The sequence below is a fragment of the Passer domesticus genome, chromosome 2 (assembly GCF_036417665.1).
Source record: "Passer domesticus isolate bPasDom1 chromosome 2, bPasDom1.hap1, whole genome shotgun sequence".
Lineage (NCBI taxonomy): Eukaryota > Metazoa > Chordata > Aves > Passeriformes > Passeridae > Passer > Passer domesticus.
Window position 1 is genome coordinate 51,378,392 of NC_087475.1, and position 15,288 is coordinate 51,393,679.

At 39.5% G+C, this 15,288-nt stretch overlaps 1 protein-coding gene across 12 annotated transcripts in view; it reads left to right on the top strand.

Moving 5' to 3' along the window:
* Positions 1-15,288, top strand: part of KLF12 (KLF transcription factor 12) — a 264,047-nt gene that overhangs the window by 220,247 nt on the left and 28,512 nt on the right. For 11 of the 12 annotated variants that reach the window (XM_064408576.1, XM_064408575.1, XM_064408571.1 and 8 more), the window contains one exon: positions 4,863-14,300. The exons of the other annotated variant lie outside the window; for it this stretch is intronic. In XM_064408576.1, the coding sequence (XP_064264646.1) occupies positions 4,863-5,044 (182 nt within the window). In that variant the 3' untranslated portion in view covers positions 5,045-14,300. Of the gene's footprint in view, positions 1-4,862; positions 14,301-15,288 lie in introns of those variants that run through there. 12 annotated transcript variants of the gene reach the window in all.

The following is a 15,288-nucleotide window of genomic DNA, read 5'->3' on the forward strand; positions in this document are numbered from 1 at the left end:
GAGTTATAAAGTAAAAGTTCAAGAGATTTATTTCCCTGAGTGAATGGTCTTCCAGATGTCAGGGTACATGAATAAAGATATGGGAAGACAGATGTTGGGCTGTGTGAAGGGTGGAAAATTTAGAAGTGGCTGAACAGTGGTCATTATTCAGCGTTATTAATTCAATACTTGAGGAGTTTTGGGGGATTTAATGAGCAGCAGTTGTAACCATGTTCCTGAGTGCCTAAGTGAGAGGAGTCATGGTAGGTTAGGAAAAATAATATGGTAAAAGTAATTAAACTAATTTGGTTTGTTGCATCTGGAGTACAAAAGGCATGGTTTTGGAGGGCTCTTAGAAATAGATGTTGTGTTAATAGAAGATTGAAAAATTACTATTCCCATTTGGAGTATTGACTCATCCCTTCAAAACTTTGTAATTAACTCCCCCAAATAATAGAAAATACTCATTTTCAGAGAACTGTCTAGAAATACTTTTTCATGCTCCAGGGTCTTGCTTGATCTATGTAAATGGCTCTTGTGGTGTACTGTTCACTGTCCATGTATTGCAGGACAAAGCTGCAGAACAGTATCGGAATTTCTCTTGTTTTGGGATATTTTTGTGAGTTTCAGAACAAAACAATAGAGCTCGCAAAGGCACAAGTTGATTGATTCTTTAAAACTTCACACATTCAGAATGTTGAACTAACAAGATTTTATCTTCTTCCAGTTTTCCTTTTCTCGTCTTCCTAATTGCCACATGTTTTTCATCCCTTTCTGCAGCTCTTCTTGCTTCCAATTTCCCAAAACTGTCTACTGTTTTGACTTCTTCATTCCTGTCTTTCCACCACCCCAGGCAAAACTCACACAGCCTGCATTTGCTCCTTAAAGGTGAACGAGAATTTGAGTGTCTGGGTGCATGAGGAGTCAAAATGTGCCCATACTTTAAGCCCAAGAGTTTCTTAAACACTTAAACTCTAAGTGCTCGCACGGAGACAGAAGTGTCTGAGTCAGAATGGTTGAGTGTTTGATTTCAGCTCCACTGCAATCCAGTCTTGAAATGCAGATAGATAAATAGATGGTGGATAGATAGATAGATAGATAGATAGATAGATAGATAGATAGATAGATAGATAGATTAGATAGATAGATAGATAGATATGCACTGCAGTTGAGTTCTTCCTGTTTTGTCCTCCTCGCACACTGTTTTCTGGGTTGCCCTGCTGAGGCTCAGCTCCTCTCTGTTGGTCACACTGAGGATTTCAGCCATTAGTGCTCAAGCTCTCATCAGGCAAAGCTGGTGTGGGATAGCTGACACCAGCTTCTCAGCTTGTAGCAATTCTGCTCCTGCTGGTCCTTTCTCCATCATTAGAACTCTTGGGTCTTCTTGTTTTGACAAACTCAGTGGTTAGTCTTCATGTCTGGGATGACACCAAACAAAAGGTTAAGAGTTAGTATATGAAGGAATTTTTTTTCTAGCACTGAGCATGCACAGAAAATGTAGCTGTTTAAGAGAAAAGTAGTAGTACTATTCCTTCCCTAAAAATTAGACTTGAGTAAAATGTTGACTAACCTTGATGAACAATTGTATCTTTCACAGTTGTCTTTAAAGCGGTCTTTTAAAGGTTTGTGTGAGTGAATGTCTTCACATTAACTACTTTGGCCGGTTTTTTCATTCTTACACTAAATGTATATATTTAATTAAAAACAACGATAGGTCCTCTTAGGTTGAGCTTGTAAGAGTGATTCTCCTTCAGTGGAGTAAATACCTTGCAAGGAATGTTGTCAGTCCTGTCTCTTTCACATAGCTCCATGAGGGCTGGGTAGGCAGCACTCACTGAGGAGGGATGCTGGAAGCAACATGTAAGAACTCCAGCTGAGTGATCTGCACTCATATTCTTCTGTCAGCTGACTTTCCTTTCTTACCTGAAATTATACTGTTTTAATGGATGAACTAAAAAAACTGTTTCTGGTATTTCTTGTGCAAACCATCCCTTTCTGCATTGGGTTCTCTGTTTTCTGCTGAGGGAAGGAAAATGCAGAATTCTGTATACCAAGGGGAAAGATTTCATGGATATCTTTAATATCATTATTAGTGATCTGGACAAAGGGATCAAGTGCACCCTTAGTAAGTTTGCAAATGACACCAAGTTGGGAAGTGTTGATCTGCTGGAGGGTGGGAGTGCTCTGAAGAGGAATCTGGACAGGCTGGATCAATGGGCTGAGGCCAGTTGTGTGAGAGTCAACAAGACCAAGTGCTGGATCCTGCACTTGGGTCACAACATCCCCAGGCAGCACTACAGGCTGGGGGAAGAGAGGCTGGATAGCTGCCCATCAGAAAAGGATCTGGGGATGCTCATCAACAGCCAGAAGATGTGCCCAGTGGCTGAGAAGGCCAGTGGCATCCTGGCCTGTATCAGCAAGAGTGTGGCCAGCAGGGCCAGGGCAGGGATTGTGCCCCTGCACTTGACACTGGTGAGGCTGCACCTTGAATTCTGAGTTGAATTTTGTTCTTCTCACTAAAAGAGGGACATTGAGTGCTGGAGTGTATCCAGAGAAAGACAGTGGAGCTGATGAAGGGTGTGGGCACAAGTCTTAGGAGGAATGACTGAGAGAAGTGGGGTTGCTTAGCCTGCTGAAAGAGAGGGTCAGGGGAATCTTTTTGCTTTCTACAAATACCTGAAAGGAAGTTGTTGCAAGGTGTGGGTCAGTCTCTTCTCGCAGATAATAAGTGATAGGACAAAAGGAAGTGGCCTCCAGTTACACCAAGGTTGCACCAGGGTAAATTTAGATTGGATATTAGGAAAAAATTCCTGACCCTGGTTGTCCAATGAAGTAGTTTAGTCTCCATCCCTGAAGATGTTTAGAATTTCAGATGCTTGTAAGTAAGAATCCAGAGCCTAAGGAATATCTGTTGTCTAAAAGCGTCTATGGCCAAAGAAGCCAACTGAGGTAGTATCTGGTGAGCAAGAGAGTTTAAGTGTGTTGAGGGATGGGCAGGACAAGCACTGCACTTGGAAAATGTTGATGCGGTGTGATGGGAGCCTTGGAATCAACCTGCCAAGTTGGATGAGGGTACTGCTATATTTGTACAGTGCTCTGCACCAACTGTTTGTGGCAAGAATATCTATGTAAGACAGTTTGGTGGCAAATTTGAGTGCATTTTGTAGCACTGTGTCATTGGCAAGAGCGTGCATCCCACCATCTGCCATGTAGCTTGTGCCTGCCTTTCCAGCTCACAGCAGCTTCTGGATTTGAGATGCCCAACACTGTGGCCACCCAGTGGCAATGAGCACGGTTTGGTGTTCTGTGCTTGGTTGGAGAGTACAAAATTAGCTAGGCTGAGCTGCTGCTGGTGCAAGTACAGGTTGTGGTCAGAGCCCTGATTGTTGGGTTCTCCTCACAGCAACTGTTTCCCACCCCCATCTGACATCAAAACTGCAGCACAGCCCAGATGGTGCACAGAAGGTACCAACCCAAGGAGCTCAAATGTTGCTGACAACCTCGCTGACATGTCGTGCTGATGTCTGTACAGCACTCCGTTTCCTTACAGAGGCCATTTCAGCTGGATTTTTCAGGGCTGTTTGAACTTTGTGATGATACTCTTACTTGGGAATTTTCTTTCCAAACCAAGGACTCTCTGCAAAGCATTTATTTACTTTTGAAGAGATGTAAGGAGGGAGGTTCTGCCTACAAAAAGGCAAGTGTTGCGTCACTGGTTCATGTAGTTGCAATAGATCCTTGCAAGCAGCTCATGATTCATATGAGATAATAAATAACTGAAGAATTATTGTGCCTAACAAAGGAAACAGTTGTTGCAGAGATGGCCTTTTGTTATCCAGGTTGTGATTAGCTGGTTTCAGAGGGGAAGTAAAATTTTAGACACACAAAAGGAAGATAAAAGACAGACCTCACACAGTTTCCTTTCCTCAGTTTTGGTTTGTGCTGAAATACGCAATCAAGGTAACTGCCAAGAGCATTTCTGTAGACAGTGAAGGTGAGTGATAGAAGTCACAAAGAAGTATAGCCTAAAAACATGGCCAAAGTGGGATTTTAAACAGTTTGTGCTTTATGCAAGCATAAAATCCAGTTTGGCTGTAATCTTCTCCTCTGACATGACACAACATCATTCTTACCCTTAAATATAAAGCAAGATGGTGGGATTTTCCAAAAATCTACATTAGCCCAAGTCTGAGTTCACTAAAGTAAATGGATATTTATGAACAGTGTTGTGCAAATCCCATGGCTAAGTACACTTAAAAAATGTACACCGTTCCTAGTAACGTCTTATACAAAATTATTTTTACTGAAAGTAAGTGCAGTAAATAAAGAGGAGGTTTTGCAGATTGAAGTTTTATGTTTCATTGGGAAATTGTAGTTGATTTTTATCAGCTTACCAAGAAATGTCTCGGAATGCTGTTTACACAAATAATCAGAAACCTTCATAAATATTGTAGAATAATGGGAAGTCTGTGTCAGCCCATGGTAAATTGCAGCAATGTCAGGTAATCTGTTCATCTGGGGAGAAAGTGTAGCCTGACAAGATGAGGGTTGCAGACTTGTATGGTAATCATGAGAATAATTGCACAGTCCTCTGTCCTGATGTTAATACTCACATCACCCCTGCAAGGTAGGATCTATATTATTGCCTTAATCCTGTTGATTTTCTTAGTCATGTGAATGCCACGGGAATGATAGATCTCAAGGCTCTTTTCCTTATATTCAGCAGATCCAATAGCTCATAATTGTGTAATTTGGCCTAAAGCAACCCCTAGGCAGTGCGTGCTCATGGGAAGCGTGCAGAGGGGATTGTGGGGATTAATGGCAACAAGGGGAAAGTCACAACCTGTTTTTCCCCCTTCCCCTCTTTCTTTTGTTTCTCCCAGGAGAAAAACCCTACAAATGTACCTGGGAAGGCTGCACCTGGAAGTTTGCTCGATCCGATGAACTGACGAGGCATTACCGCAAGCACACGGGAGTGAAGCCATTCAAGTGTGCAGACTGTGACCGCAGCTTCTCCCGCTCGGATCACTTGGCGCTCCACCGCCGCAGGCACATGCTGGTTTGAGAAGTGCTACCTGTTCCAGCCGAGTTTAAGAGCTGGGTCTCTTAACTACCCACAGTGAATTCAGCAGGGCTGAATCCCCCTCTACAGTGTTAACAGGCAGGGCTTTCCCTGATGTCTGTAACAAAAAATAATAACAGAAATTCAAAAAAGCAGGAAAAGAAGTGCCACTCTTCTCCTCGCCATCTGAAGTTAACTCTGTCTGCCCCTCAGCATGGCTACCCCCTGAAAGTGTCATCACAATCACCTGGGAAATAGCAGCCGAGATGCTACAGGAATGGGCATTATTTTACATGCTGCATCCTTTGACAAAAAATGTTTATAGCTTGTATGTTTTCTCAGCTGCCAGACATTTTGTTCCTGAAAAATCACTGCTGGTTGGAGTATAGATACCATGAACTGCTGATGATGATGACGATGATGATAGAGATGATGATGATGATGATGATGAAAGCAAGACCCTAGATCTGTATTACGCCATCTTTTCCCCTTGTTTTCAGTACCATCTGGCCGGTGTCAGCACTGCACCGGAGCTGTGCTACAGACAAGCTGCGTGTGAGTAGGCAAGAAGATTCTGCTGGAGAGATCCCTCTGCCAGAGCTGGAGGTTTGCTTGATCAGACTTTCGCAATAATGATGGTGGCATTTTAATATCATACCACACCTTGTCATTATGCCCTAGAGGACACCAGCCATGTAACTTTTTTCTTTTATTGTTTTTTTCCTTCTTTTCTTTTGTCGTCGTCATTGTTGAAGTCTGTAAAATAAGCAAAGGGGCAGCAGCATCTCTGCTGAAATACCATATTAAGTATCTGTATTTTACCATGGAATTATTTAGATCCATTTTCTGATTTGTATAGAAACAGCCCACCTAAAAACTACTACCCTATTCTCAGTGTGCTGTTTTCTTTCATGCAGGTATCCTCTTCCCCACAACCATTATCTGAACCCAAGGAAATAGTCAGATCTTTTACTTACTGGTACCAAGGTTAGTGCTATAGCCATTCCTGAGATGGAATTGAATGTATCATCAAAACAAAACAGAGAAGAAACGGCTGCATCTCTTGCAGAGAAAAAGCAATAATGAATAAAATGGCTCTTGTGACAATAATTTACTCCACACCAACAGAAGTGGAGGGTATGCAGAAACAGCATGTAAGATTTAAGCATTTAAATTAATCTTTTTGCTGGTTTCACTGACCTGCTAGGCGCCACAATTAAGTACTTTTATTTCCTTTAACATAATACTTGTGTCTGGAAAGCAGGAAAGATAAAGGAAAGAGTTGACTGTTGAGGAGGTAGTGGATGAACTGTAAGTAGGACAGAGAAATATGCAGTGCTCTGCAAGACATTAGATTTCTCCCTGGGAGTTAGGGAACAGCAAGATTTTGCCAGCTGTCTAGTATGATATAAATGGACCTCTGTATGGGTACCAGTGGCTGCCTCTGCTTGGATTCTCAATCCAAGCCTTTTCAGATTAAATAAAAGGAAATTCTTGATCATTCCCATACAGCCCTGTAATTGCAAACCAATTTGTATTAATTGAATTATGTAGGAAAGAAAGAAACTCTTAGTCATCAGTTATTCATGCTAACAGAATAGTGTTTTTCTGTTTTCTTTCCTCACAAGGATCTGTCTATTCAGCTAAATTTGACAAAGGGGAGGCTTGGCAATATTTTCTAACTGTTGAGATTTTCATAGCTTAGAGATGAAAGATGTAAACATAAAGGTCTTTGCAATGCATTTAATTATGAATATTTTGTTTCAGGAATTCCAGATTAAATTTGTGATGCTACTTGTTTGTTTTTAAATGTTTGACCATCTCAGTTAATATCAGATTCCTGAAGTAAATGTAGTAATGTTGGGATTCTGGAATCAAGGTAATCTTTAAGAAAAATCACAGAGTACCCATACAGATACAAAAGCAGTTACAGTTAATTGAGGATTAATATGTATGAGATTATACTTATAACAACATTCACAAGATCCAGAGTTTGATTGTCTTTAAATATCCTTAGTATTCCCCAGTATGGATAGTTTATCACCTCTCTGAAAGAACTTACAAAAAGCTCAGGCTTCCCACTGCCAAGTGGTCAGCAGAGAAACTCAACACAAATTATTCACAGCGGTTGTGGAGAAAATGCCTCTGTCAACTCCCATTGACCATGTTGGTGATCTACTTCCACCAAATCTGACGACATTCTAGAATTCATCTCCAAATCAGGGACAGAGCAGGGCTTCTGGATAGACCATGAGGCATTGCAGGGCAGCAGAACTGTGTCTTTACGAGCAGCATTGCTACTGTTGAATTAAAAAACTGGTTGTCAGAGTATTGTATGTGAGGTGCTTCATGGATTATATCTGAGGTCTGGATTTTGTGTACTTCCATATCATCCCCTTAAATTTATCTGTCATTGTTGTCATTTAGGGAGAGAAGCCAGGTCAGGTAGAACTCCGTTGATAAGATTATTTTCTTGCCCAAGAATATTTTACCAACTAATTATTTGAATAGCAGTAATTCAGTTGAGGAACCAGTGGAATACAGAATTCCTTTTGGGATCTGTGGGGTTTTTTTTTTTTCCTCTCATAGAAAATTAAGTTGGCTTGAGCAGAAACTCCTACTGGGCATTCTGTTAGCATACAGGAGGTTTACTCTCAAACATCAGTTGCAGGGTGCAACTGGGAGAGATCAGTGCTCCTCTTTAGGCTTGTGCTGTTGTCAGTGAAGACAGAGAAACTACAAGAGAAATGGAGAGGCCTTTAATTTTAGTGTTCAGCTTTGAAATGCTCTGTGGAAGAGCATATGTATAACAGACCCTGGAGAGGCTTGTCCCCCAAGGCCAAGGTTGGTCTCTGTGAATCCCTGGTTTTTCAGCTGATTGCCTGTTATGATATGAATTGGAAACACTGCAACAGAAAGAGGGTCTAGTTTTATTCAAAGAACCCCAAAGTGATAGAGGGTTAAGGAGCAGTAATGCCAAGGGACAGAGGCACAGAGTGTGGCAATGGTAGGAGAATGAATCTAAAAGGTAAAGGAGCATGTGCTACATTTTGTTACTTCACAGGCGGGGGAAGTACATCCTCAGCCTCTCCAGCACATGTGCAAGGGCTCCTCATGCTGCTGTTACCTGTAGATGACTTGCACAACCAGCAGTAGGGTTTCAAGTACACAGTATGGTTCTTGATGAGGTTCTCATTCATACCAGCACCTGCAGGCTTTGATCCCAGTTATCCATGGGGTTGTTTTCTGGGTTTTGTCCCCTTCAAAAGTATTTTAAGAGAAGTTGCTTGGTACGATGTTTGAATATGGAGCTGATCTCCCCCAGATCCTCAGTGTGTCTTTGCCTTTATTGGCTGTGGTTCAGACCTGCCAAGTTTCTGTGCTCATGCAAAGACCATGGGCAATTGCTCCGGGGTAATTTCCTCAAAAATCCTGGTACCCCACCACAGGGTGACATTCATGGCTGTGGCAAAGGCTTACATCATGTGTGGCATGCAGAAATACCGCTTCTCATCCTGACACGATCCACTAGGACCATCTTAATTGAGCAGTTGGGATACACAAACATACAGTGTCCCATTCCTTCAGAAAGACAAGAGATTTCAATCCACCATGCTGTGACATTGCATGTTACAGCTTGCTAGGGAAATTATGCCATGAAGTGTCACATTTCATGTATTTTCACAAGTTCTAAATAGATTTGTCAGGAAACCTCAGGAGCCAGCATTTTAGGAAAATGTAACGAGCAAACAGCTTTGATACTAAACTTTTAAAAATTTTTAATTGTGTCATTATTTTTTGAGCACCCCTTACATTCAGCACTGTAAAATTGGCTCATTGCAACAGCAGTTTTTACTTAGGGATGAAGATGCAGTATTCCTTATTCTCTCTCATGCTTACGTAATTAATTAAATAGATTTAGACTGACTTGTATATATGATAATTTGCTAGAGTAATGTATAACAGAATTAACAGTGTTGAAAATTACATCAGTGATGTTGATGTCGGGTAAACTTGCAGTTCAGAGCATGGACAAATAGCTGGACAGCCTTTCTCCCCTTTAATAATGAGAATAACAGTGATCATAAGTCTTTTTTTTTCATTAGCCACATTGAAAATGTATTCTAGTTGCCATTTATAAATTTAAATTCCGTAATAAATGCTGTTTAATGTAAAAAAATTTCTTTCCCCTTTACTGAAAGTGGATACCTCAAAATCAGAGTAGGTGTGACTAACAGTATCCCACTTACTTTTTAGTTTGAATTTCAATTTGCTAAGGTCATTGTGTGAAACTGTGTCTTCCACAGCAGTCAAGTCTTAAGATCATTCAGTAAATCCATGCTGTTCCCACATGCTCATCCTTACACTCATGCATATTCCCAGCACTTCCAAGTGTCTCTACCCATGTGCAGGTAATAAACAAGTTTATTTAAAATTAAAATTTAGGAAAAAAAAAACAACCAACCAAACAAAAAAGAACAGAAAAGAAAGAATTTTAAGTAAACACTGTTACAGAAAATACTACCTTAAGAAACCAGCTCGTATTATTATGTTATGCCTTTGCCTCTGATATGTGACTGGAGAATTGCACAAAGAAATTGTTGTATTTTCACAGTTTTGCTATAGCATAGCAGTTGCTGTATAATGTATGCTGATGAAGTCATGTCCACTGGAACATTGAAAAGGCTTAAATTCTCCACAATAAATCAGGTTTTGGCATAAAAATGTAACTGTAAGGATACTGCATCATAAGAAATCAAAGTAACTTGAAAGTATTTTACTATACTTGTAACAGTTAAAATATTCTGTAATACATGTGATAATGGAAAAGTATTTTCAAACTCACAGTTTTTACGTGGGGTGTTATATAGCTGAAATTAAATACATTTTTAAACAATCCTTACCTTCAGTTTTCATCTGAAGGATATCTGTTTTATCTGTTAGGATAATGCCTTGCAAAGCTGAAACACAAAACACAAGAAGTAAATTGTTCTGTTTTATCAGAGTGTGTTTTCTCTGCAAAATAGAGTGGCCACTTCTTTGCTGTTTTGCAGATGGTGTGTGATATAGCAAAGTTATACTGAGTCCTTCCGTGTCAAATAAGTCAATGCTCAATGTCTTTGACTGAATAAAGGAAAAAACACTTAAACAAAATGAAAACCATATGAAAGGTTTGTTGGTTTGTGATTTCTTTTTTCCTTCTGGCATTTTACAATGAACTGCAGATACAGGAATGGCAAACACTCATATGATTTTATTTCTTCTTGTATTTCCCCAACTACAGTGCATCCTGATTAAAGGTTGCAGAGCTGAAATAGGCAGCTGCTTTTTGCTGATTCCAGGGGAGTTTAGTCTTCTAGGTGCAGTAACATGTCAAGAATTTCCATTGTAACAGGACAGTTCTGACATTTGAAATACACATACACTTCAGTGAGATAGCCTGAAATCTATTTTAGAGGTGAAACAGAAACTGAAAGTGCCTGTAATTAGAACTGATGGGATGTTCCTATACTTTTACACAGCAATAACTTAATGGGATTCTGTTAACAGTAAGGTGAAAATGAAATTTTACTTGGAGAACAATAATGCAGCACAGAAACAAACACAAAGTGCCATTTGTATGTTCACATGTTGAGATACTGTGTTAGAGGTTTTAGTTATTTTCTCAGATAACATCTGTCATATATTTGTAAGAAGAAAATAAATCTTAGTTTACAAGTGACTCGTAGCTGTACCGATTCTCGGTAGGTGTGGTTGGAAGTCGTTGTCAGAGCAATGTTTTAGGGAATTTCTTCCCAATTTATGTTGGTTATGCCCATGTATCCAGGGTATTCTCTAGTGAAGTAATCCAAAACCAGCAATAAGCCCAATGGAGCTTTTTTTTTAGGGAATATGAAAGAACAGGGATTCTCTTGAAAAATCCTCTGCATTGAACTCTGGAAACACAAGAGTTCACCTTATGTCTCCTTTCTCTTCATCATGTAATGCTCATAGTATTTAATATCATCTTGTTTGACTTCATGAGTGGACAAAAATATCACTTTGCTTTCTTTTGGGGACAAATGAGTGAAAAATTGGGGACTGTCTGTCTAGAAACCATTTGACTAGCAAACAAGAAGTCGATATTCCTAAAATGAAGTATGGAGATTTTTATATTGAGTGGCCTGAACATTTGCATCAGTAGACTAATTGATCTTACCAGAAAACGGCCAGCTGTGACTCTTGCACTCTTATTTTTTCTCAGTTTTTTTGTAAATATTAACTACTGCTAATGGATTCTTAAAATAGCAGTGTAATGCCAGCCCTCATGCTTCTTCTATTTTTAAAAATTAATTTATTGGAAATCAAAATGTAACTGGTTGTCCTGATGCCTTTGCCAAGGAAGATTACTTTCTGTCCTCTGAATTTGTACCTGTAATTTATCCAGGCAAAATTTCGTATTTGAGAAATCCTGCATTTTGTTTAGACTTCTGCTGCCATCAGTGGATTGCTGCTGGAGTCTCACTGAGGCTCATGCACAGATGAAAGTGCAGGTCCAAAAACAACCCCCACCCCAAAAAAAGAAAGTGGACATGGACACACGTGTAACAATTAGGTATTCATGAACATGAGTTAATTATGTGATAAGGTTGCTCATTTAGTAGCAAATTGAAATGTTAACCACTGGCAGAAATAATCCCATCAGAACATGCATATACTTATTCTGTTGTCCTGAGCTTATCTCCAGATATTAAGCACATAAAAGAATACAACTCATGCTGGGGATTTCAGGAGAGCACCAGGGAATGTGTCGTCAGAAGGACAGAGGAATTTAGTTTCTTACCCGGTACCTGAGCCCTTTTTGGAGAGGAGTGTTCTGTTCTCCATTCTGGAGCAACAACACTGTGAGGGGGCACCCTTAGAAAGCTGTTATGTTGGAAGGTTTGGCTGATTCCAGCCCTGCATGTGTTAGTTCTTCAGTAGGAAAGAGCACCTTGTCTTCACCATCCCAAAATGAGACAGGTTTTTACCCCGTCATTCTGAAAAGCAAACTCTGAGTAAGGGTTATTCTTTTTTTTTTGTTTTGTTTTTTTTTAGTCTGTTTTGTTTTGATTTTACTTTTTAGGGGCTTTTTTGTTTTATTTGAGTCTGGGTTTTTTTTTGTTTTGGTTTGGTTTTTTGTTTTTTGGGTTTTTTTGCTTTGCAAGCATTATTCTATAGCAGCTCGTGTTCACTGACTTTGAATTATTAAATAGTTACACTTGTGAAAACTTTTACATTATTCAATACAGAGTTTTTCAGTCCTCCAGAGAAACAAAACTGGGCATGTGAATTTTAGCTCTTACAAAAATAAGAATACAAAAAATTACTTGAGGTCCTGTTGTCCATATGAATGAACTGCAACATCTTTCCCAATTCAGAGTCAGAAGTTTAAGTGAGCCAAGGTGCTCTCAGAAGTAAAAGAAGGGGTGATTCACATATTGGCTCACTAAACCTTGCTCTGTGCTGTGACCTCAGCATATAAAAACATTAATTCAGTGTCTGATATGGGACCATAGGTGATGGCTTTGATGGATTGTCATAAGCATCAACCATGAAATACACAAATAGGTTCAGATTCCACTTTTCTCCCTCCCCCTGCCTTTCTAGGTATAAAAGAACTTTGGAAAGACAGCTTGAGCCAAATCTTCATGGCTAAACTAATATTTTTCACGATACAGGGTTGTCATTTCTGGTTTCAGACTTTTTCACTGCCACATTTCCATGTTAAAAAAAATCTGCATGGTTTATTTCTTTCCTGATTGTCCTATACATGGCTTCCTTGGTAATGTAAGTTCTTCACTGAACACCTACACAATATGCTCTCTTGACCTTCCGTCTGTCCTTACAAAGTTGTATTTCCCATTTGCACATTTGTAGAGTATACACAGAGACAGTAATGAATTACTTAAGTTTCATGCACCATCAGCCTTAAGGCCTTCAACCCACACACAGGCACATGCATTTCATACACATCAAGGGAAAGAGAGATTTGGACACTGCTATCAACATGTGGGGTCAAAAATACCATTAAATCAGAACGTTCTTTCAGCTGTGTTCAGGAAAAAACAACAATACTGAAAAATATCATTCTTGGCCAAGTTACTTATGGACAAAGCAAATTCCCCCATGGTGTTATTTGAATGAAAACCTAAGGATGGGATTGTATTTGGCCCCAAATTGTTCCTTCTAATCAGGTCATTACTGTTGTATGTACCAATGAGTGTTCATTTGATCCTCCTGTGTAAAAATACAAAAACATCCCGTAGTTTACCAAGCGGTGCATTTGGGACTGAAGCTTCACAGCAATGGAATTAGTGTGTACAGCACCTCAATCTTTTTCCTAGATAACATGCGAAAGGGAGGGCCATTATTGGTAACCCCATAGAGATAGTAGTGTCAATAGAGCTCCTACATTTAAAAGGAATAAAAATACCAGTGCTAGCAGGCAAACCTATTAGTTTTTTAGACTTTCTTTTGCCTTCTTTTCAAAAGCTTTTAAATACAAAAATTACTTTTCTTCAAAACTTAAAGTAAACTTCTGAAGATCTGATTTCCCAATAGTTTCCTCTGCATTTATATACTATGTAGTGTTTAGGCAATGCCTATGTTATAAGTTTATTAATATTATGTAAGTGTTGTTCTTGTATTTATGTATAGTGTATGTATTGTAAATATACTCAGAGCTTTTTTTCCTCTTACTGTAAAAAGGTGATTTTTGCCCTATGATAATGTAAAGGGAGTCCCCTAATGAAATTCTGTCAGAGGATGATTATTCCACTCTATTCTCAAAGATTTAAATGAACAAGTGTTATCGTTTTAAATGGTGTCTCAGACATATTTTGTTGGTGCATTGCTTTTCTGTATTCAACTTTCCTATGAATTGAGCTGTGAATTGAAATAGAGTTTAAACCTTTAAATGTATGCATTTGTACAATTATCTGAATGGAGGCATGAAGGTTAAATAAAGCATTTTGTATGGAACAAACCCCCTAATTATTACTGTGGATGACTCAAACCTTCTGGAATACCTAGATACTAACTTTTTAAAATTAAATCTTTGTTTTCTATAAACATATAGTGATTTTTTAAATGGAATGTTTGCTTAAGAAATGGATTTTACTTGCTCTTCTGATTTTTTAAAAGCCACCATAGAGAGTAGACATTCTTTCTCTTTTCACAGAATTTGTGCATCTGTGGCAAAGCTGGAACAAATAAAATAGCACTCAGCAGTATAAACAAAAATGTCCTGGGGTGATAGAAAAATATTTTGCATTACTATATAATCTGAATACCCCAAGTACTTTAAAAGGGGAGCCCTTTACTTCTGCCCTTCTCCTTTCCCTGTGTGTGGGAGGCTGATGCAGTGGATGTGCAATATCTGTAAGGTACTGGTGCAGCCAGGAGAGGGTTTGTCCACTGTGTGCCCCTGAAGTGAAGGAACAGCTGCTGGAGGAGGGCAGTGTCACATTGGAAATTGCAAGTTCATACCTGGTGGAAGTGAGTTGGTATTTGCAATTGCTCCTAGGGAGACTCTGCTGCCTAGGTGGGCTTGTCCCTTGTGTCTGGCCCTTCCATAAAAAAGTTCCTTTATGTTTGAGCCAGTCTAGGATGACTGGATGTAAAGCGACAGGCTTGGAGCTGCACAGCACCCTTATTGGTGAAATTCCTCCTTAAAATTAATTTTCCCCTTCCCCTGAATTCCCATTGGCTTACTTTTAACTAACATGATTATTTATCTACTAGAAGCCACAGTGTTACATGGTTACAGGCAGAGAAACGAGTAAACAAAGTGATTTGGAGACCTTTGAGCCTTATGAAGAGATGTTTCTCAACCAAATCTGTGTTATAACAGATCTTCCATGTCTCAAACCAGTGATGAATTTAAAAATCAGATAGTTGCATTGGCCCTTCCAAAGCACTTCTGCTTTCCACACAATAAGTTGTTTGTTCTTCCTCAGTGTCCTGTGTGTGTTTAATTTCATTTTTTCTCCCAAGAGTGACATAAGTATAAAATGCATCACTGCCTGTTTAGTCTGACCTCCTCAGTGAACGCCCACACCGTCCTCTGCTCTGACCCATGCTCTGTTCCTGAAAAGTTATTTCTTCCACTTGCACAAACAACTGCTCAATTGTCCTGTAATCCCTCCCCCTTTTTCCTGCTTTGTTATTGAACAGTCCACTTGGAATGAAAAGTTGGCACGTTATGTTAAGTGCATCGCACGGGG